At 42.5% G+C, this 22,644-nt stretch overlaps 1 protein-coding gene across 1 annotated transcript; it reads right to left on the minus strand.

Moving 5' to 3' along the window:
* Positions 1 to 250: 250 nt before the first annotated feature.
* On the minus strand, positions 251 to 21,225 carry igfbp3 (insulin-like growth factor binding protein 3). The gene is made up of 4 exons (XM_079687210.1): positions 20,645 to 21,225; positions 17,388 to 17,635; positions 15,005 to 15,124; positions 251 to 3,209 (listed from the first exon to the last, which is right to left on the minus strand). The coding sequence occupies exons 1-4, from the start codon at positions 21,006 to 21,008 to the stop codon at positions 3,084 to 3,086; spliced, it is 858 nt and encodes a 285-aa protein (XP_079543336.1). The 5' UTR covers positions 21,009 to 21,225; the 3' UTR covers positions 251 to 3,083.
* Between the last annotated feature and the right edge of the window lie 1,419 nt (positions 21,226 to 22,644).

Here is a 22,644-nt window from a genome sequence, read left to right on the forward strand (position 1 = left end):
TGCAGCACCGCGCTGCCTTTTGACCCGCTCTCTGTTTGCCTTGGTCGGGCACAGGAATTCGTCTCAACCTCTCATGCCCACTGCCAGCCTGCATGGCACCACCAGATTTATTTTTATTTTTTTACAAATTGAACCTCTGCTTTATCCTTATTGACACATTCCAAGACTGATTGCATTCAAGGACTTCAACAGGAGCACATTTGAGTTCTGATGTCATACAAGGACAAAAACAAACATCTGAGACGGCATCTTAAAATGTGTTCACTTTTTATTTAAAAAAAGACATTAAATACAAATTATATCTTGAATAAAAATAATTTTCTTTCTCAGAAAACAATAGCTGTGTGATTTCTAGTTTAGTATCATGAAAAGCTTGAATCAAAAAAACTCTTTGAAGGATAAACTTGAAATGAAAAACAAAAAAAATTACATTTACCCGTGAACAGAGAGATTCTTAACGTGACCAGCAGGGAGAAAATAAATGATGATAAAGAAAGTGACGTTACAGAAGTGTGAGCCTGGCTCTGCACTGACAGACTGAGGCGGGATGGCTGGGTGTGCATGTTGAGAAGTGACTGACGGAGAGGTGAGAGGTTCACTGGCCTAAAGAAGCCGTGAACTAAGATGACCAGAGACCTGAGTGCCTGAACAGATTCTACCTGTGGCTGAAACTCGCCTGCTGGGCACAGAGCTTACAAATGACCCTGCAGAGCAACAGAAGGAAAAAAGGTTCATTACAAAATAAAACATTCATTAGTGATTATATTCCCCAAAATACACTGAATCAAATAGACTTTGCTGTGCAATCGGCGAGTCACTGAATTGTTCATAAGAAAAACTAGTTTGGATCAGCTTATAATTCTTTCTTAGATAAATAATTTGTATTTTTAAGTACTGTACATGATGTCTAGTCCGACACATTAGCTGGCCAAGAAATAATAATAATAATGATAATAATAATATATAAAAAGACACACTTACAAATATTAGGGAGGGAATAGCTTAATCATATTTGTATGTATGTTCCTCCCCTACATCAAGTCTTTGAATAGGTGGGATATAGCACCAACAGTTGGTTGTTAAGTTGCTGCGCTCTATCAAAGGAGGTGTACGGCCGATGTAATGCTACCAAGCTACTGGGCGAGCATTCTTTGTCGGCACTCTCTCCACTTTTCAAGTCTTTACACAGGATGTGGGAGAGCATCATGCAGGAAGCTCCTCTGGGAGGACCCTGCCTCCTCCCTCAGACCCCCTACCACTTGTGTGAATGCATATTTGGTGCTGTGTCCACCTTGTGGAGATTTGTTGGCATACGATCATACAAGCATGTTTTGTTTTCTCCAAAGAAACAAAAACAACAACAAAAAAATAGTTGCATTGAATGGAAAAAACTCTGAGGGGGGGTTTGCAAAGTTTGCTGTAGGAAGTCCTGGTGTAGCTTTTTTTTTCTTATTCCCCCCCCTTCCTCCCTGGGTTATTATTGTTTTCTTACAGTATCACACTGATTCATCTGACATTACCTTGAAGGAAAGGTATGCAGATGCAGATAGGTCCAATTGTCTTTAACGGCATGCATTGACGAGTAGCGGCACAGCTAAAGTGCTTTAAGTGCTTGTGCTTGAAGCATAGGGGCAGCTGGCACCTGCGGGGGGGCGGGCCGGTCACACCGGGCTCGCCCCATTTAAAGAAGACTACACCAGGATGCACCACTGACAGGAAGAGGTGGGGCAGGGGCTGGAGTGGGGACTAACAGCTCGGGATAGTGGGGTTGGAGAAGGGATCAGGCACACAGACAAGGACAACGTTTTACATGGGGGTAAAGACATCTATGATGGGAGGAACTCAGCACCGTAGCTGAATGATGGACACGGGACAAGGGCGAGGAAGAACACGGGACACAAGGTTAGAGGAACAATGGGACAGGGACTGGACAGTGGGTGGTGGGAAAGAGACATGAGACTGATCCCTGCAGGGCGGCATGTGAACACTTCACCAATAATCTATCCTTTTAGTTTTAAATACTCGAGTTATCTCGTATATATGTAGGCCAGAGACCTTATTTGGGAATCTAACCAAAAGAATATCAGAGATGTGTGTAACCGGGCTTATATTTTGGCACATTTTGCATCTTAATCCACTTGTTGATGGGATCCCTCAGTATGTTCCAGGTTCTTTCTACTGATTACTTCATATAGGATCATACATCAAATCTGCTGTTATCCTGTGGTGAAGGAGTATTTGATACTCAAAAGTTAGATGTTGAGTGAAGTGTTCCTTTATTGGAGGACTACAGGGTGAAGGGGAGGGGAGGCATGGGAAGGTCAGTTTGCAAGGCACTGTAACTGCATGGTTTGCCTGTATTCTCTTCCCAATAGCAGGGCAAGTCAAAGGCAATAAGAAGGGCCCTCGCTGCTAGATAAGAAGCCAAAGCCCTCCCATGCCATAATCCTTCACTTCAAAATGGACCCTGAGCCAGAGTGAGTTTTTTCTCCTTCTGCAGTGTATAATGGAGCATTGGGGGCTAGGATCTCGAGACGGATCGTAGTGACATACGGTTTTTACAGAAATAAAACACTTTTGGGAACGAGCATACTCACACGCCACAGACATGCAGCTGTGCACACGTATGTTATGCGGGTACTCACACATTAAGACACACACTGACTCACGCTCACAGACACACAATAGTTTGTCAAAAAATGTTTTTCGGGTCACAGTCACAAACAAGTCCTCTTTAAAGTGAGTGGAAAAGTCCCTCTTTCCTCTCTCTCTAAAATAATAGTGCAGATGGAAGGATTCTCTCTTCCTCCCCCTACTCTCTCAGCTTTTTTGCTTTAAAGAAAACAATTAAGGTTCCTTAAAAAGCACAGGACAGATAGCTGTGATTGACAGAAGCCTTTCCCCCTCCCCCGAACTCTCTGACAGAAATGGGACCTAAAATCAAAAAAAGGTCCAGAGCCCCCCCTTCCTATTTTTTACATAAAACTACATGCACGAGCAAACTAGGCTCTTTCTCTCCCCCCTCCCCCCCCTGCTTGTTCTCTGTCTTTCTCCCTCCGTTCACTCGTCGTCCCTCCGTCCTCTCACTTGCTCTCCAGGTTGTAGCACTGCGTCTCGCCCCGCTCCCTGCCATCATAGCCGGGAAGAGGCTGCCCGTATTTGTCCACGCACCAGCAGTAGCCCCGCCTCCTGCCTTTGGATGGACGGCACTGCAAAATAAAGAGGAGGGAGAAGAGTTAGCGCTTCTTGAACAAGAAGGTTTGCACACACAGCTGGCACCGGCATGGAAAAAAATTACTTTTATCTTTAGTTTTGAGAGTGCAGGGAGAGAAATAACTGGCAAGAAGCAGAGGACTTATCACTTTGAGACACATTGTGAAAACAGATAAGCGTTTCCAAGATGAGGAATTACGCTGACACAGCTTTATCAACGCAGGCTTCAACGTGGCTACTATAATAAGATTCTATCTCTCTCTGTGTTGGCTTTTAAGGTTTTGGATGCTTGTCAAGGGGCCAAGTCGTGCCTCAGAAGAACTTTAATAAGTAGAGATCTCATTGATCATGGTGAGGAATGCCCTGCTGTCTGGAGCTGCCTCCCAGCTTTTATGTGCAGGAACTATAAAGTCCAGGTGATGCAGCTGCTCATAATGTAGAATATGAGAATACATATATCAAGATATGAAGTGATAGAGCCTCTGCTAGGCGTCCACGTGGGGCAACTTTGTCCCCTCTGTGAGTTGTTTATTTATGAGGCCCATGTGCTTCTGACCAGTGGGGGTAAACTATGAAAAAGCAGATTATTTTCGATAGAGCGGCGCGGGGCAATGAGGAACGCACTCAGTGACTGAGAGTGAAAGAGTGTGAAGGTAAACAAGCAGTTGCTAAAATATTTGTCAAGGCCAGTCGGACGGCTGCAAGGAAACCATCGCTGCTATTCTGGGAAACTGGCACACATTCAACATCATCTGGTGCTGATTATTGGCTGCACGTGCACGAGCGCGGGTGCATGTGCACGAATAAACACACATCAGCAAACATGTCGACGCACACAAACAACAGTTGTATCTACTGTATGTATACCCCCAGGAGCACATACAAGTGTGCAGTAATATCACATGTCCCACAGGGGGCAGTCCAAGTGTTTATACAGTATATACTGTTTGTTTGGCTCTGTAAACAACAACACTGCATTTCAATCGCAACAATGGCTATGGGGTTTAAGTGCTTACTTTAGAGGTATAAAGGACCCATTCAAGCCAATGTACTAAAAACCACTTGCCCTAACAAGCAGCCATTCATTTCTGTTTGACAATCAATTAGCAAACTCTTGAAACTGGCTTGAGTTGTTCTAAATGCTCACACTACTCTGCTCTTTGTCCACGTTACATAATTGCTGTGAGGTAAAGCAGTGGAGGGATCTTAACATAATATGCATTACCATGCAATAACTTTCTAACACTGACCAGAACTAATGCAGACTTATTGGTCAATGCGATGCATCAGTTCAAGCTAGTTGATTGGGTGCCTTTCATTTTCATAACGTACAGAAATGAAGACAAATCAGTATCTAGACTGGTCATCGTTACAACATGTTTTCTCAAATACCCCTTGCGGTTGTGTGAATAATGTCTGATCCTTGCGTTACATTGATTTGGAAGATGCTTTGGCTATAGTGCTTCCTTTACATTTAGTTGTTTACATGCATTGGGAGCAATGTGGTTCAGTGTCTTGCTTAAAGAAACTTCCTGTGGGCAGAAGGATTCAGGAATCAGACCACAAACCAGCTCGAAAGTAGCACAACAATGTTTGCATAAGTACAAAACAAACGGCTGCGTTTCCTCATTTAACACCTGTAGCATGAACTGCACAGTCAATCTATGATGAGTTGAGTTGCAAAGGTCTTAAATGCTTTTTTGTTGTTTTTACCAACGGCTCGCAATTTGCGATGATGTGCCAATAGGCCACTGGTGATGTGGTTTAATCTATAGGCAAGGCAAGGCAAAGCATAAAACAATTTGAGGTTCCACGCGGAGTAAATCAAATAACAGAGCGATTAACCTGTTAACCCCCAAGCCTGTTTTTGAGGACTCAGGCTAGATAATTACATTTCCAGAACAAATTACTATAACTTCACTTCTAAAAGGGGAAAATTAATAATCTTTTTTCTCAAAGCAATGATAAACCTGTGAGTTGGATGTAGAAAAGTCAGAATCAATATAGATGTTTTTTATTTTAAAGAAAATTCCGATTGAACATAGTAAAAAACTGTACATTTTAGTGTACGTCCAAAAATTATTTTTTACTTATTGTATAGTGAAAGCCACCCTTGAATGATGGGATGGTAGACTAAAAGCTGTAGGAATCCAAAGTGCAACATATAATAAGTACCCTATAACAAGATTGATGCAAAACAAGTGACATTTAACCTTTTTAGAGAGGTTTAGCAAACGTCTCTTAAAAAATATTTTTAACCGGTAGAGCGAATAAAATCGAAGGGGCATTTTCGCATACACACCAACGTTAACAAAAAAAAGTGGGGGCTTTGCGCATGCAGTTTTGGCCAGAGCGAACCTATCTCTCGCTCGACATCTGAAAACGGGAAAGTCGGTTTATTGCTTATGGATGATCAGAAATAATTTCAAAGGGATACAGACACATTGGATTAACCTATGGATTAACCTTCAGCAGTGATTTATCGTTGTAATGCCATTGAAGACCACTTTTGACCAGACAACGACAAAGGTAAGCCATTTTGCTGTTTTAGCTACCTAGCGCCACATGTTTTGATGTCTGTTTTTGTTTATAAAGTCGCGAGTTCTTATCATGGAGTGATAATGTAGGTACCGATCGATTCTGTGTTATGTCACGATGCTAATCGATGGGTTCAACGTGCAGCTACGATAAGTAATATGGGTGTTATGAGTGAGTTTCTGTGCAGCAATGCGATAGCATTTTTCAGCTCGTGGCTAATTTAGAGGCTCAGCGCTAGCTTTGTGGTTAAAAAAAAAAAAAAAAAGATCAGTTAGCTGAGTTTCTTCCCGTTACATGGATATAAAACATTCATAGTTTATTAAATATTAAGAAGCCCTCAGACGCTGTTTCTTGCAGATGATGCGTTTCTCCCCCCGGTACCGGGGGGATGGGGTTGAACAAGTTAACAACTCACATACCGACTGCACAGAAGTCGGACTGATGCATCTCGGGCAGGGGTCACCAACCTCTTTTAGGATCAGAGCTACTTAAAAAAATTAAAACAAGTCGTGAGCTACTTTTACTCCTCTTTTGTTGTTTTTTGCAGTGTATATATTTAGCACATTTTAACATTATTATATGCTTAACTTTAACCGTTGTGTGCTGTTTGGGTCTGTGGGACCCGTTTTCAGTGTTTACTAAAAGATGTATGCAATTTAATTATTTTAACCTGCTTTATTTGGGGGTGGACCTCACATCCTCTAGGGGGGTCCGGGGGCATGCAGCCCCGGAAAGATATTTTTTTTAAATGTTGAAGTTAAATGCATCAATCTGGTGCACTTTGAGCACAAAATGAATTTATGGATACAGCTCTCAACACTCATATTAAAGGGAGCTGTATACTTTTCAATGATCCAAACATCTTTAGAATATGATCACAACCAATAAAAAATAATTTAAACTTGTTTATTCTTATCCTAGTTAGCATTCTTTTTTTCATTTATGCATATTTTACTAATCACTCCCCTTTTAAACAATTTTCTTACTGTCCTATAGTACACATTGGAATGATTTCTTACTTTATTTTTTACAACTAGGCTATATCAAATAGATAAAGGTGTGCTCTCTCTAGCTCTCTCTCTCTCTCTCTCTCTCTCTCTCTCTCTCTCTCTCTCTCTCTCTCTCTCTCTCTCTCTCTCTCTCTCTCTCTCTCTCTCTCTCTCTCTCTCTCCCTCTGTCTTGCTTGCTCACAGAGGCTGTGTGCTCCTCCGTGACGATGATGGCTTGCGTTAAAAAATAATAATAAACAGATTTGTAAAGTGGGCGGACGCAAACAGGATTTCGAAAAGTGGGGGGGGACATGTCCCCCCTGTCCCCAGTGGAAATTACGCCATGCATGAAGTGGTGAGGTGCCGCTCCACATTGCTTTTCTAAATGTCTTCCCGACTGCAACGCTGGTCCTGCAAATCAAGCAAGAATGTGATTGGTCGATATTCATTGTGGGGGTGGGGGGAGGAGGGGTGTTCGATAGATATAGAGTTGTAGTAAGTAGATAGAGTTCGCTATGTTTGAGGTTTCGTTTCTGCATTGAGTATATTATTTTAATTACATTTACTTTTTTGTTTGGTTTATTTTTTACATTTTGGATTTGCTTGGCGACCTATTTTTAGAACATGCCCCGCGGGCGACTCACGTTGCCCCTGCAAGCTACCCCTGATCTAGGGTATCCAGCGGTAGAATTTGTAGCACTTTTTACGTGCAGTAGGTTGTATAAAGCTCCTTACACACCAAACTGACACCAAAGAACACATCCCAACGGAACGTCGCCTTACGTCTTACGCCATGTTTCGCACTGGAACACACCGCAAAGACTTCAGCCAACGGCCAAGTTGCACGTACGAACTGCGCATGCGTGAGTGGCAATAACTCTCCTTACCAGCAGGCGTTGGTAGTGTGTATTCTTCATTCAAAAGAGGCAAAAACGGGAAGACAGACCGCATGATACACCGAGAGAAGAAGAACAGACTGCGTGATACACGAAAGAAGAACAGACTGTGTGATATAAACAAACAACAAATAGCATGTGCGTTCCATTTTCACTCTACAGCGAGAAGCTCATGGGGCTTTCCCGAAACTGTGTCGAGAGCTGGAGTTAAATGAAATCTCAGATTTCTTAATAGTTTGTTTGGGTCCCTCACTTCCGTTTCGCTTCTCATGCACTGACACAGCCAATCAGAGTGATTTCTTTGGACGACAACATGTCGAATCGGTAGCGGAAGGTGTCGGCACAGCCGAAAAGAGGTGCAGTACACACCAATCTGAGTAGGGCGATACGACGCTCATCGATAATCGGCTCGGTGTGTAAGGACCTGAAAAAAGGACTATAATGTCTACACAGCTTATCAAATGTAGAAGTTAACAACCTCAAAATAAGTCAACTTTCAGAGTCATTCTTGATATTGGAATTCAAAGAGCCAAGACCAAACCCCTCGGACAGCATTGTAATGACACAGAGGCAGACAGACAGGCTTTAGAGTGTGACCAGGTGTCTGTTTCCGGCACAGTCTACATCCACGTGCAGCTTGAGTGCATGATCAAAGGCAGCTTTATAGAGACAGAGGCCTATTAAAATACCTCGCCAACAACTACTGCAGCAGTCTGGGGGCAAGTACGCAGCCCGACACGCCCCATTCTCACACACCAACATCAATCGAGAGATTTTTTCAGTTTTTCCTACCTCTCTTCCTCCTCCTCCTCCTCTTCTGTCTTACTTGGTTTTTCTTTCTCTCTCCTCTCCTCCCTCCATTCCCCCGCACGGTGCCATCGTCTGTGTCTGCGGCCAGCTTCTATTTTAGCCCTGACCCATTGGACGCGACCGCAGAGAGGAGCTTAACATTGTGTTCCTTTTGCTCTGGTTAATGATGATGGAGTCCTGCCTGGTGTATGTGTGTGTGTGTGTGTGTGTGTGTGTGTGTGTGTGTGTGTGTGTGTGTGTGTGTGTGTGTGTGTGTGTGTGTGTGCGTGTGTGTGTGTGTGAGCGTTGAAAAGCCAAAAGGAGAGGTGGAAGGGAGAGGAAGAGCAAAGTGTTCACATTCCCCTGTTGCTTGGCTACCTTTGAATTTCCGATCTGACTCTCGTTCATCTGTGAACTATTAGCAGTCATCACAAGCGATCCTTTCTTTACTGCCATTATCTACAATCTACACACACACACACACACACACACACACACACACACACACACACACACACACACACACACACACACACACACACACACACACACACACACACACACACACACACACACACACACACACACACACACACACACACACACACACACACACACACCACACACACCACACACACACACACACACACACACACACACACACACACACACACACACACAGAAGAAGAATGACAAAGACAGCCCGCTTGAGGACTATGTGTCACTTTACGTCTACTTAAGACTGACATTTTTGTTGTAACCATTATTTATGCACTGGTATCCTTTTAAAGGGGCCCTATTAAGAGAGAAACTTTGGGATTTTAGCCTTTGCAGACCATTTACATGCACCAAAACCTATATAACCCAGTACAAGAAAGGGAAAACCCCCAAAAAGCATAACAGGGCCTCTTAAATGTACATACAATAGTAATGCTGGTGTTTAACTTATGGATACCAATGAATCCCAACATTGATCCAATTGCACAATAGATAAACGAGTACACGTTAATCAAGTAACTACATTTAAACTTTGTCCTTTGGAATTTTGTACATACTTTCCAGACAATTTTATTTGGCAACACAATTACGCAGGAATCATACTGCAGTGACAATAGATGTTTTAAATGTGTCTATGGATAATTTCATACTGTTTCTTTATACTGTGAAACTAGTGTCCTCCATAAGAAAACACGAAGCAAATCTTTTCACAGCACCTTCCATAGCAAAGTTAGTAGTTGATACTGGAAACACAGGTTTTTTTAACCTCAGCTCAGGCTTGGGCCCCATATTCTCATCTTTACAACCCCAACACTGTCCCTGCGTTGTCCACATTGCAGTCCCTAAAAGAGCCCATTTCATCCACAGCGCACATTCATAATGCTACCTTTATGGGGTGTGTATGTGTGTGTGTTGTGCGTATGAATGCGTGCTCTTGTGATGCCGGCCTTTATAGCTAATAGCAGCACCGCTGGGCTTCACGGACATTAAAAAGAGCCTCGGCTGACCACAGGATAAACACAAGCTCTTAAAATGCTGTGTGTGTGTGTGTGTGTGTGTGTGTGTGTGTGTGTGTGTGTGTGTGTGTGTGTGTGTGTGTGTGTGTGTGTGTGTGTGTGTGTGTGTGTGTAGGGGTGCATATATATGAACGTGTGTAAAATAGGGCGCATATGTGTGCGTGAGTGTATGTAAGTGCATTGGGAGTCGCTGCAGGATATTGCTTTTTCTAAAAAAGAAGATTGTTTATTGAGAGTCCTAGTGAATTAAGCTCCAGAATAATTTGTTTGTTTTAGAAGAATGGAGCTATACAAACTTTCAAATAGGAGCCAAAAGAATCAATATAAACCAGACTTGCAAAAACAGATGGTACAATATGAATGGAAGAAGAGGAGACTTGATGAGAGTCAAATTATTCAATGGCAAATCTGATTAACATCACAGTCATTAATCAACTACCAATTTTTATAATTAGCATGTTAAAGTTTCTCTAATGTTAGCTAATGTGCACAATCTCATATTATTTTGTATTGAATACTTTCATCAACTGAGGAAAGAAAACACAAAATTAATATTATTTAATTAGATGTAGGTTCCCTTAAAGCCGGCTGAACAGTTACAAACACTCATTCCTGCCAATGTCCATTAAGCTTCTCAACAGACAAATGTAATATATAGTTTAAATGTTTAAATGTTTGCCATGTCAGTAGGTTTGTCTGTGTATAGGTGAAAACTGAGTATATGTAGGTTTCTATCTGTACTATGTATAAATTTTTTTGTTGATATTTTGTGGAACTGTAGACCAAGTCCAGAAAAAAATGTTCTTACACAGACAATAAAGTCAATCGTATTGTAATAAGGAATCTCCCAACTTTTGAAAGGCATCGCTTTGACAATTTATAAACTTTAGGGCCTAAAATACAGTCATATATTCCTAAATAGTTTTTACATTGTCAGATACAGACATTTTGTTACAATAACCCTTGTTTCTGGAATATATAATCTTCGATTGATTCTAAGACTAATGATCGTAAGAAAATAATGATAAACTGGCAATAATAAAAGTGATGATTAGCTGAAGCAACATTTCAGGATGGGGTATCAACACTCAACTCATACACTGACATACAGTATGTCTGTGAAATCATTGTGACAATGAAACATACTACTCTCAATGTTATGTAACAACCAAAGAACAAAAAAAAGCGTCTCCACATCCCCAAGTGAGAAGGAAGCCGATGTGGATTAGAAATCCGGGGAGGGAACAGAGCGAACGAGAGAGACAGAGTGAAAATAGCTGTCTGGGTCCCCGAAGGTTGGCCAGTTATTATATAGCCATTGTGGTCGGTGTGTACGTTTCCACAGATCCTTCTGAGTCACGCTCAATAATTCACTCCTTATGGGCCTGCCACTGTCAGCAGGGAGGAGGCATAAAGGGTATGCAGGCACCTGGCTAGCATCCTTAACCCACTGCCAATTCCTCTTCCTCTCAAAACACAGACACTGGCGTTCCATTCACAAACCTCTGCAGGGTCATTCCTGGCCAAACAAGGAAGGGGAAAGCCAGGTGGGCAGAAGGCAGGATGGGCAGAATGATGGAGAAGGGAAGCAGCAGAAAAGACGGGTGAATGACTGTAGGCGAGGCACAATGGGGGGCAATGATGGGTGGGTGAAATTATGAATAAGAGCCTGAGAGTGACAGTGCGTGAGAGGGAGGAGAAGTGAGAGTGAGTGTGAGACTTTGAGAGGTGTAATGAGTGGGTCAGTGTTGGGCATGCATGGCCTGAACTGGGATACTGGGCCAATTCATATAACTGTTGCTAAAAATACTTTCCCTGTAGCCGAGGTAGGGCTCACACTGCTCAGCCAACCTTCTCCGACAGCACTCATATTACCAGCAACGTACACACTGGAAAGCACACACGTAAATGCTTGTCATGATAGTTGACCTCTTAAAACAATATTCTGCCACTAATCCATCTCTATAGTATGTACATATCCTCAAGTCTTAAAAAGTGTCTCTTTAAGGTTGATAAATCTGTCTGTCATCAAGGTTCAAGGTTCTTTATTTAGTCATACGAACATAGCTACAGTGTAGTTATGCCGATGAAAATCTTGTTTCACAGGCTTCTCCAACATTGCAACAAAAAACACAGATAAACAGAAAAATATAGTGCAAGTAAATAGTTATACAAAAAGAAAAATGGGTGGGTGCTGAGGGGGCTGCAGCACCCCCATCTGTGAGGCTCCACTAGCAGTTTAGGCAGATAAAGGCTTTAAAATAAAAATATTGCCATCAACAGGCCAATAACACACATATTATTATTTCATAACATACTATTAATTCATCTATTGCTTTTTAACTTATCTTTATATTTTTCTTATATTGTGTTATTGTTGCAGTATGCTCTAGATGCCTTTTGAAATTGCCCCATTGGACCAAAATAAATATAATTTAATTGAATATGACGTGTACCGTTGATGAAGCAGGCGTGAAAAACAAATATGTCTGCTGCGTTGAGATTTTCTTAAGTGTCTGGAACAGCAATCCAAAGACTGTGGGCTTTCAGAGGACGTTGGGCTTATATCAATGATGTGGGGGTTTCTGGGCATTTCCAGAACAAAAGTGCTTGCCATTCATTGACTGAAAATGCGATTCCTAGAGGAATCTCCAAATGTCAAAAATGTTTGATACCAAATCATGAGCTTTTTTCTATGGTGGACCAAAGCCTCTTGGTTTCCTAGGGAAAACCTTAACATTTTTGGAAGAGAATGTGAGAAAGATGGTCAAAAGTTCTAAGATTTTGAGTGTGGTAAATGGCATCAACGCAAAGGTTGGCAAGTTTTCTTATTCAAGCCAGGTAATGCGCAAATAGTCACAACAATTGACAGACACTTTTATCCAAAACGACTTACATTCACTTCAATATTGTATGAAGTGCATATGGGCAGACGATTGAACCTCTGACCCCCTGATTGGTAGACAGCCATTTCCACACTGAGCGACGGCTACCAAATAATGCTGCAGATGTGGTTTCTATGATCAATTTCTTCCTTTTATTTTACTGGTAAAATATATCACAACTTGAATCCATGATTCATCGAATATGACCATAGGGCCTTTTCTTTTCCAGGAAACCTAAAACCTTCTACGAACTCTGGGCGGTTTTCTGGATTTCGACCAGATGAACCTGTTTCTAGTTTATTATCTTATAAAAGTACTGTAGTGGAAGTTAGTGCTTTCTGGTGGACCAGCAACCAATGTTTCAAAGTCGGCTGTACTTAATATCACATACTGGTCTCCCTGTATGATCATCAAGGTAAAAGCAATACAAGGCTGATGCTAATTTTACCATGTGGAGTAAGTTTTGCAAAAGTAATAGAAATGTATCCAAATTCCTGACTGTAGGAAACGAGCAACAGCTTTCCAACTTATGAATCTATGTTTCATCTTCTTTGTCTGTGAAATATGTAACCTTTATCTACCGTTATCTAATCTGTTATCAGGAAAGCACAAAGGGACTTATGTATAGTCCACATTTTAATTCCTGTTGATCCTTCCTTCCTGGAACCACTTGGTAAGTTCCCAATTTACTTCCTGGTACTATTTGGGTAAAAAGGTCTCCATGAAAGATGAAACTACCGTCTCCTCCCAGCCACCTTTCAACAGTGCCTGAGTATTAAAAGATTTCGGGTGTGGTATCAATTTAATATACTGAGGCATCCTGTGTATCATGTGTATCATGTGTATGCTCATGCCCCTTTTTTCCTCTGCAAAGTCCGTCACCCACCATCCACCCGCTCATCCCTCCCTCCGACCTCCCCCCACCCTTCCCCCCCTTGCTCCCTTCTTTTCACAGTATTGTCACCCTAAACGGTTCACACGGTCTCCTCTTCGCTGTGTTTCCGGTCATAAATCTCCGCAGCTCACCGTGAAGGCACATCCCCTCGGATGGATTTAACACAACACCCCTGCCCCACCGAACCCTCTGAGAAAAGGGCGACAAGGGCTGGCACACTGCTGCACACACACATACATATTAACACACACACATGCTTAGAAGAACAGAACTGACACTTTCCTTGTAGGTATTTGTTGATGTAATCCAGGGAAAGAACAAGAAAAAGACTCTGATTTTAATAAAAGTAACAATGAAGCCTAACTTTTTAGACTGAAAAGAGTAATGATTTGTGTGTGTGTCTTTGTGTGTGTGTCTTTGTGTGTGTTATGGCTCGAGTTGGTGTCTGAGTCATGGTGCTTGTGGGTTCATTTTATTTGGTGATTAGCGTTTCTCAGAATGGGCTCTATCTCAGCGGAAGCCCTCCGATAAGGTTCCCAATCTCAGGAAATGGGACAGTGGTATCAATTTGACATGCCTTAAGTCTAAGTACTCCGCTACAACACCTCCCATCTACTCTACACCTTCCCAACGATCCCCTCCTCTCCCCAGGTCAGCACATCAGCCACCCATCTTTTCTGAATGAATTTTAGCTTCCCGTTTTCTTTTTCCTCCAGTCTTACAAATGAGCAGGCCATGGGTGGCCTGAATCTGCTGTACAACGGACAAGAAAAACTAAACCAGTGACAGCCTATTTGTTTTTTTTACCTCACCAACAGCACCCCACACCTACACACCCTCACCAAAACTACCGCCATCAAACAAGCGCCATACATACACTCCCCTGCCGCCACATCTACCGTGCCACACACACTCCCAGACCGCATTCTTACATCCCTACCCCCCACACTCTCCCACACCACACACCCACAAACACACCTGACCGACTTCATTTCCTGTGAGGCATGAGTCAGACGGCTGCAGTGCATTTACCGGAGAGTAATACATGGTTATTAGCCATTCTGATAATATAGTGTTGATGTGGCTGTCAAGGCAACCTGAGCTGCAAAAAAGAAAAGAAAGGGGGATTGTGCATGTGTGGGTGGGTGGGTGGGATGAGTCGCTTAGGATTCTTTGGAAGTGTTCAGGCATGCGGTGGGTCTACTTCCATATCAGCAGTAGTGTGTGTCCTTGTTGAAGTGTGTGAGTGAAAAGGGGAGATAAAACAGCAGAGAGAGCCACTCACCTGTTTTTTCTTGTAGAAGCCCTTTCTGTCACAATTGGGTATGCGGAAACCTTTCGGGTTGAGCACGTTGCTGATTTTGAGACCGCTCAGGATGCTCTCCATCTCCCGCCGACACGGCCCCTAGCAACACGGCAAACACACGCCGGGGACGCCACTGTTACACACTCATCCTTAAACCATCACAATGCAAATATAGCAGTTCATGGTTAACATCAGAATGTCCAATTAACTCTCCCTTTAAGTTGATTTTAAGTAAAACAAAAATATAATTTTTACACAGTATATGATGAACAGAATGTTGGTGTCTGCTTTTTCAAACAAACATTTGAGATGTATAAGACTTTGGGTTGCAGTGATTATCCTATTGTTTTGTCCAGGCTTACCATTTCTAGAAAATGTTGTTTAAAAATGATAGTTAATAACTTAAAAAGGTACTCTGTGGAGTATTTAAAAACAAATCGGTCTGTCGAGCAAGGCCTTGTTGAGATTCCCCTAACTGCTAGTATATTTTTCAAGGGTGCACGCAAATCATCTATCACAGGATGACAGCTGTATGCATTCTTGCCAAATGCATCCATATGCTATGAAGAGCCAGCAGTAATTCCAATAAATTCCTTCAGCAGGTAATTTTACTGAGGAGTTCTCCCCCTTTACCAGGTCTGCTAATCAGTAGGTGGAGTCCAAGGCATGCAATGAAAATGTTGCAGACTGCTGTCCCAAAATAGCATATGGTTTAATGCCTATTGACAGAGGTTAGTCCTAAAAAGGGGAACTGTGACTCTCAAGAAGATCTTCCATATATCAACTTTAAAACCCCATTTATTTTGAATCTGGTGAGTTTCAGATGCAGAGAAGATTTTTCTTTAACTGGAACTAGTTATTGTTATTTTAAGTCACCAATGATTTAGAAATACTATTTATTGAGGTGTTTATTTGTGGAAGTTAAGCATGATTAAACATGAACTTTTGTCCTTGGATTGCATTTGTTTGTTTACATTATTGCAATCAGTTCATACAACTTTATCAAATATTTAAAAAAGCAGTCCTGTAACATTACTCTGCTTTCATTCAACACAGCCTTCATTAGTACATCCTACAGTAAATTAAGCACCCTGCTGTATTGAATTGAGTATAGATTTTGGATCAGGAATAGTTTTAAGTCAAGAAACCTTTTTGAAAATAAATTGTGACCCAATAACCTAAATAAAATGCAATGTACAAAGATGAACAGGTGTAAATAATCTAATTAATAATTGATAGTTTTTATTAACTACTGATTTCAGGTTCCTGGTGTAATTTGTTGCACCTGTGGTTTACTACAGTAATACAAGTTAAACATGTCTTAAATGTATTAAATATGTTTGAGACAATGCTTATAGGGGTACCTGATACATTTTTAAAGACAGCCTTGAACAATTGTGAATATAGGTTTATGGACAATTTAAGTGCTACTGGTTATTTTATAGAAAGACTAGGTGCATGAAATATAATAGCACTGACCACATTTCACATCAAAAGCAGTTTCTTATTATGATTGTATCTGGTTTATCTTTATATTAATAATGTCACATAGTGCACTGCAGTGCATGGGTTATCATCAATGCATTTGAGTGGTGGCGTCTCTCTATCCTGAACGTCTACTAGGCTGTAGTGCCAAGTGGTAAAAGCGGCAGGCAAAACTTCAGGTAACAAACTAAAACTTGTCAAATATCAAAGAAAATCGATAAAAGTCGGCCACAAGTTAGGCAACATGCTATTTACCTAACAACTGAACAAGCAATATCACTAGTTAGCTGGCTTGCATTGGCCAAATTTGCGAATTACGGCAAGCTAACGTCAGTGAGCTTACTAACTAGCAAACAAGAAATCAACGACAGACTTTATTAATTATAAATGTGTGAAAAAATACATATTGCTAAATCGTAGTTCGAGAGCTAACGCTAACTAGCTAGCAAAACACCGGGCTGCTGTCAGCCTCTGCGATTATCTGCCCCGGGGTAACGTTATGTTGTTTTTATTATTTCAGTTATCATATTGCCACCTACACTTAAATGTACTGTATATAACTTTGTTCAAAGTAAATGCATGCTACACAAAGCATTGTTTTGTAACGTAAGAATGAGAGCTAACTAGTTTGCTAGCAAAACACATTGCAAGATAACGCTAATGATTTTTTAAGCACGCTTTTTTTTTGACATTTTTGCGTAATAATGTTCCTGATTTCTGTTTTCAAAAGGCAAACACTATCATGTTGACATTTGAATGTGTGCTTTTTAAATGTCTTAGCAGGTCTCTAAGAACCTCTAGGCCTACTGTTTATCATACAAGTATAGCAACACTATAACACGTTACAGACATCTCATTGCCTCTTAGTGTGACTTACATACTCGGTCTCCCTCTTGTTCTCCAGGGAGAAGTTGTGCATGTCCATGTTGGCTCCCCCTGAAACCGATTCCAACTTGAAGCTTTGAGTCTTCTTGTTCTGATCTTTCTGGATCAGCTTGTTGTGCATCGGAAGCCTGCTGTCAATCGACCCCCGACTGTGCCCACCATTCACGGTCACCAAGCCAGGCACCATCGTCACCGTTGTGGTCTTGTTGGAACAGCCTACTACCTGATTTCCAGCGTTATCTGAAGGGGTAAAGGCAAGTCATCAGTTTTAAAACGTTTGGAACTGAACAATGCACAAGTTAGCATCAGATCCTATGACATGACTTACATTCTTCAAATGTAGACTACATTGGACTCCACAGACTGCCACTCGTATCTTACAGTATGCCGGAATAGTAGAATAACTCGTTTCACCAGAAAATACAAGTTTTACAAATCTGAAATGTAAGGTCTCAGAAAAACTTGAATTCTTACAATAAATATCTATTTTGTGCAAAAACAGTGACTTAATATCATCAAATCAGCTATGATTTTACTTTACTATTCCATTAAAACATTGTTCTACAGGATGTTAAACACCTGTGTCTCTTAATCCAAAAGAGAGAAAAAAAGTTAGCTCATTGCTTTGTGGGTTGGAGAAAATAAACAGAAACATGATGATTTCATATCCACACATTTCCATAACATGCAGACCAAAAGATAGTTGCAGAGGCTCAATGAGTGTAAACAAGACTTTTTAAGGTCACTAGGGAGAAGAACATGTTATGTATGAGTTTATATGTGTAGGGTGGTGAAATAGGGGATTGTGGCTAAAAGAGGAGGAGGTTAGCGCGGTAAGAGATAAAGTAGGAGATGAGGGAGCAGATATATTATTAGCCTTTGGCAAAGATTACTGTCAAACCGTTAAAGACAGAGGGGGGGGGGGGGGGGGGGGGGGCATCTGACCAATTGGGAAGAGAGGAGGGGGCTCTATACTCTCCTACCTAATATAGGAATTGACCAAACTACACGCAATGTGCCGCCTGCCGGGTAACGTCACCACAAGGCCAAAGTCGGAGGAGCTAACTGAGCTTGGAGACGTCCTGAAGAGGCAGAGGGACGATGGGAACACACATGCAGTGGCTCACACACACCCAAACACAGTTTTAAACCGTTAACTCAAAGCAGATTTTGTGTTCGAGAGCTGCGGTGAGGGCGGCGGACGGACATTTAGGGGTGTAGCTCGTGTGGGCAGGCAGGCTGGCAGCCCTTTCTCTGTGACCACCTGATCAATTACTGAGGTGGTGGGGCTCCATAGTCTCCCAGGCTCTTCAGGATTTGGAATAACAACATGAATGTCAACAACAGCATCAACTAAAACAAGACGACGTCAGAAACCAACAAATGCTCTTTTAACCTAAAACAACCTTCACATGGGTTTTCTGAACCCTTCAAAAAATGTCCATAAACTTCCATAAACAAGGACAACAATATTGAGCCCTTTTTAAGATTCCTGAAAGCATTCATTTTTATTGTCAATATAAACTTTTATATAACATTTCTAGGAAGTCTGGGGCGTTTTAGATAAACACATTACGCAATTTGTTTGTATAATGGCAAAGGGGTAAACAGCACAAACTGCGGTGAGGAGAGCTTGTTAATGTCTGGGAGGAGAGGCTGCACTGGAGCTGGGGACTGATGGTGGTGGAAACCACTGGGCCGCATTTACACACTCTCACCATCAGGGGCGCTTGGGATCATTTCCCTTTCTTCAATAGGGGAGATACTAGAAATAAGAATGCATTGAGTCCATAGACTGTATTGAAACCTCTCTCACGGCTGCTATTTATTGTCTTCTTCTTGACAAGCCATAAAAGTGCTATAAGATGCATCTCTTTGCTCTTAAATTGGAAATAATTTTATTTTTGTGTTTAATCAAAGACTCAAAAGGCAGAATAACTGACAGTAGAGGAGGAGAGAGGAGGAGAAATATGCAGGCTACATGTCAGGAAGTGAAAAAGTAGGACTGCAGTAACTGTGTGTGTGTATGCTGGTGGATGCATAAACATGTGTGTGTGTATATGACAATGTGTGCTTGCACACTGCACGCTTCCATGGCCAAAGCAAATAACCAGGAAGAAGAAAACACACAGAGGCTCCTGGAGGTCTGACGTCAGCAGTGCCTATACACACAACAGTGTGTATTCACATGTAGGTGGCATGTGTGCCGTTTCACCAGTGCGAGCAGCATGCATCCATTCACACAAAACACCATGCAGATATAAAATACCTCTTAATATTAGAGAAACAACCATGCATTGACCAGGGTGCACATTTTGAGTTCAATGATTAAGTCTTGAGTGAGTGTATTGGTTGCTTATAGAGAATACAGGGACATTGCCCCCCCCCCACCCCCTTTCTCTTTTGCCAGACACTGGACAAGGAAAGAGGCAGCACATATTTTCATGCCGTGTACAAAAATCCATGAGCATTCCTTGAAGGAAAATAAGGACATTACAGAAGACAAGGACATGGTCTGGGCTCAGCCTCAGCTAAATACGGTATACTTACTGAATGTATGTGGCATTCCTTAACTATTGGTTTGAGGGAGCCAGGCTGTGTGTGTGTGTGTGTGTGTGTGTGTGTGTGTGTGTGTGTGTGTGTGTGTGTGGGGGGGGGGGGGGGGTGTGGGTGTGTGTGGGTGTGAGTGTGTGTCAGAGAGCAGTGTTATCCTTACCGTTAAACAAACATTCTGCACGACAATCATTTAATACCTTACATTTCATTTAGCATATAACGCATCATTGTCAAAATCAGTACACAAATGGGAAAGAGATTCCTCCTGGTGGGAAAGCAACGATACATTGCTGCGTAAACGTCCAACCCAGCTGGTGTTATCCACTAAAACTTTCAGGAGCCTATGGGATTTGTTAAACCCAGGCGAACACATCACTGTGCAATGTCAAGCCTCCCCTCTAAAACCCCACGACTAAAATGGTGATTTGCGTTGTGGCAGGCTGCAAAACAGCCCACAGAATGCATTTTGCGCATATTTATTTGTGCTTTGCATCTTCAGAAGGCCAGTCTTTATCACATCCACCACTATCAATACTACGCACTTTCTTTTCGTACATCCACATGGAACTCCGCACAGAGAACCCCTCATGGAGAGAGCGGCTGTCAACGGCACCCAATAATTACGCACGCACAAAAAAACAACAATATAATTCCCAAACTATTACAAATGTAATGAAAACACCTATAGCCTACCTTGTTTTTGCGCCGTTATAAGAATGTTGTTGAGTTTTTTGGACACGGCGCTGGAGCACACTCCCCGTCCCTGCAGCAGAGCCTGCAGGGGTCGGCTCTCCCCCGGCTGGGGTTGGCAGGTCAAGCCGGAGCCACAGCGCGCCGTGTACACTCCACACGCCTGTCCTTCACCGAGAGCGCACGTCATGCAGCAGCCGCAGCCGGGCTCCCTGAGCCGCTCCGTGCAGTCCTTGGGCAGCGGCGTGCACTGCAGGAGCGCCCTGGCTTCGCACGGCTCACAGCGGACCACCGGCCCCACCGTTCCGGCCAGCCGGGTGAACGCAGCCAGAGCCGCGGCCAGACAAAGCACGCAGATACCGGGCATTCTGCCTATGAAGCTGGTCACAAAGGGACAGTATGTGAGTTGTCACGTTGGCTTAAGGGTACTCTCTGTGACACAGCGAGCCGGCTAGCCTTATCCATCTGTATTTTCTTTTACGCGAACTTCTCGTTTTATACAGTCGGAAAAAAGAGCCAACAAGTCACACCCTCCTCCGTATGAATAATGTAAACGGAGAGCCCCGATGTGAGGGACCGCTACATCCAGTCTGAAAGGAGAGAGAGAGAGAGAGAGAGAGAGAGAGAGAGAGAGAGAGCTGCGCACACGTTCAACACTTTTAATCCCTTTTCTTCTCTCATGCTCAACTCTGTTCTGATAAGAAAAAGCAAAGGTGTTCATTTCAATCTGGATAATCCTTGTCTAGTAAAGTGAGCTGCAGATGACATGCACGAAAGCATGCAAGTGTCAGTTACCTTACTCCTTGCTTTTAGTTATATTTCTTTCTGAAATGCACAGATGCAGATTTCTACGAGAAGAGCAAAATGTTGCACCAGGAAAGATTTCTCCTGTGTTGACTGTTCCTCAACCTGTGGAGGTTTCCGCACCACTGGCCACATCCCCGGCTGGAATCATAGATATGTAGTGAATGCCATTGGTGGAACCCCCCACATGCAATACTGATAAACATTCCTCTGGGCAGGTGTGTAGGTGGCCTCCATATTAACCCACTAAAACAATAATTTCTTTGCATATAACTTGTGTCAGGCTCAGTGGTGGGTTTAGCCGTAGAGGTTTGCTTGACTGTTGCGGGTTGCAGAAGCTGCAGTGTTGGGGTGCACATGTCCAACATCGGCCACAGTTAGCGTGCACGTGCAGGCCAGACTGCATACCTGAACCCTTCATCCAAGCAGTTTCAGAAGCAGTGCTCACCTTTCACATACACTGAGCAGACTTGGTGATCCGGCACCTCACCCCCATCCCTCTCCCCCAGCAAGCATCCAGACCCCCGGCACCTTCCCTCCAGTGTGCCCCCCTTCAACCCCACAGGATTACAAATTATTATATTAAAAAACGTGTTCGGATTCTGCAGGCTCAGCATCGCCCCCCTGTCCGGCATATCCTCCTGTTCTGCAATAACAAACGTGAGAGGGGGGTACACACTGAGAAAATAAAGCAATCAGTATCGGCCATTGTGTGATTTCCACCACAGAAGCAGAAAAAGTGTTGAGACTGCATTATGAAAAACAAGCAGAGGGTAAGGAAACACCCCGGAATAGCAAGAATACGACTCGGCTAATATTAGTTTTCTTATTACTTGACTTGTTTCTTCTATTTCTGCATTTTTCCTTGTCTGAAATATTCAGTTTCTGACCTTTGGCTTGTTTATTGTCTGCCCGTGTATCCAGTGTAGGATTTACCTAAAGCGCCCTTATTGTTTTAACAAATTCAGCAAAAAGACACCTTGTGTGGATACAGTACGATCAAAGTTTATTTTGTCATGACCTTAAGGTGATAGGGTTCATCCTGATGTGCTGTAATTGTTTCCTTGGCTGAATACAGCTACTAAGCCAGTCTTCAGACAATACATAAACAGCCTAAATGGATATGACATTCTCAAGTTTTATGACATTTTTGCTTGATCAGATATCATAGAATAGATAGCTTGATGAAAGTCAACCAA

The sequence above is a fragment of the Notothenia rossii genome (genome assembly GCF_949606895.1).
Source record: "Notothenia rossii genome assembly, chromosome: 1".
NCBI lineage: Eukaryota > Metazoa > Chordata > Actinopteri > Perciformes > Nototheniidae > Notothenia > Notothenia rossii.

Bases quoted from the DNA above. Each gene is read 5' to 3' on its own strand.
- igfbp3 (XM_079687210.1), bottom strand. From the start codon at position 21,008: ATGCCCGGTATCTGCGTGCTTTGTCTGGCCGCGGCTCTGGCTGCGTTC. The intron at 15,125-17,387 runs GTAAGTCACACT...CCGTGTTGCTAG, and splicing joins ACAAGAGGGAGACCGAGTAT to GGGCCGTGTCGGCGGGAGAT. The intron at 3,210-15,004 runs GTGAGTGGCTCT...TTTATTTTGCAG, and splicing joins GCTTCTACAAGAAAAAACAG to TGCCGTCCATCCAAAGGCAG.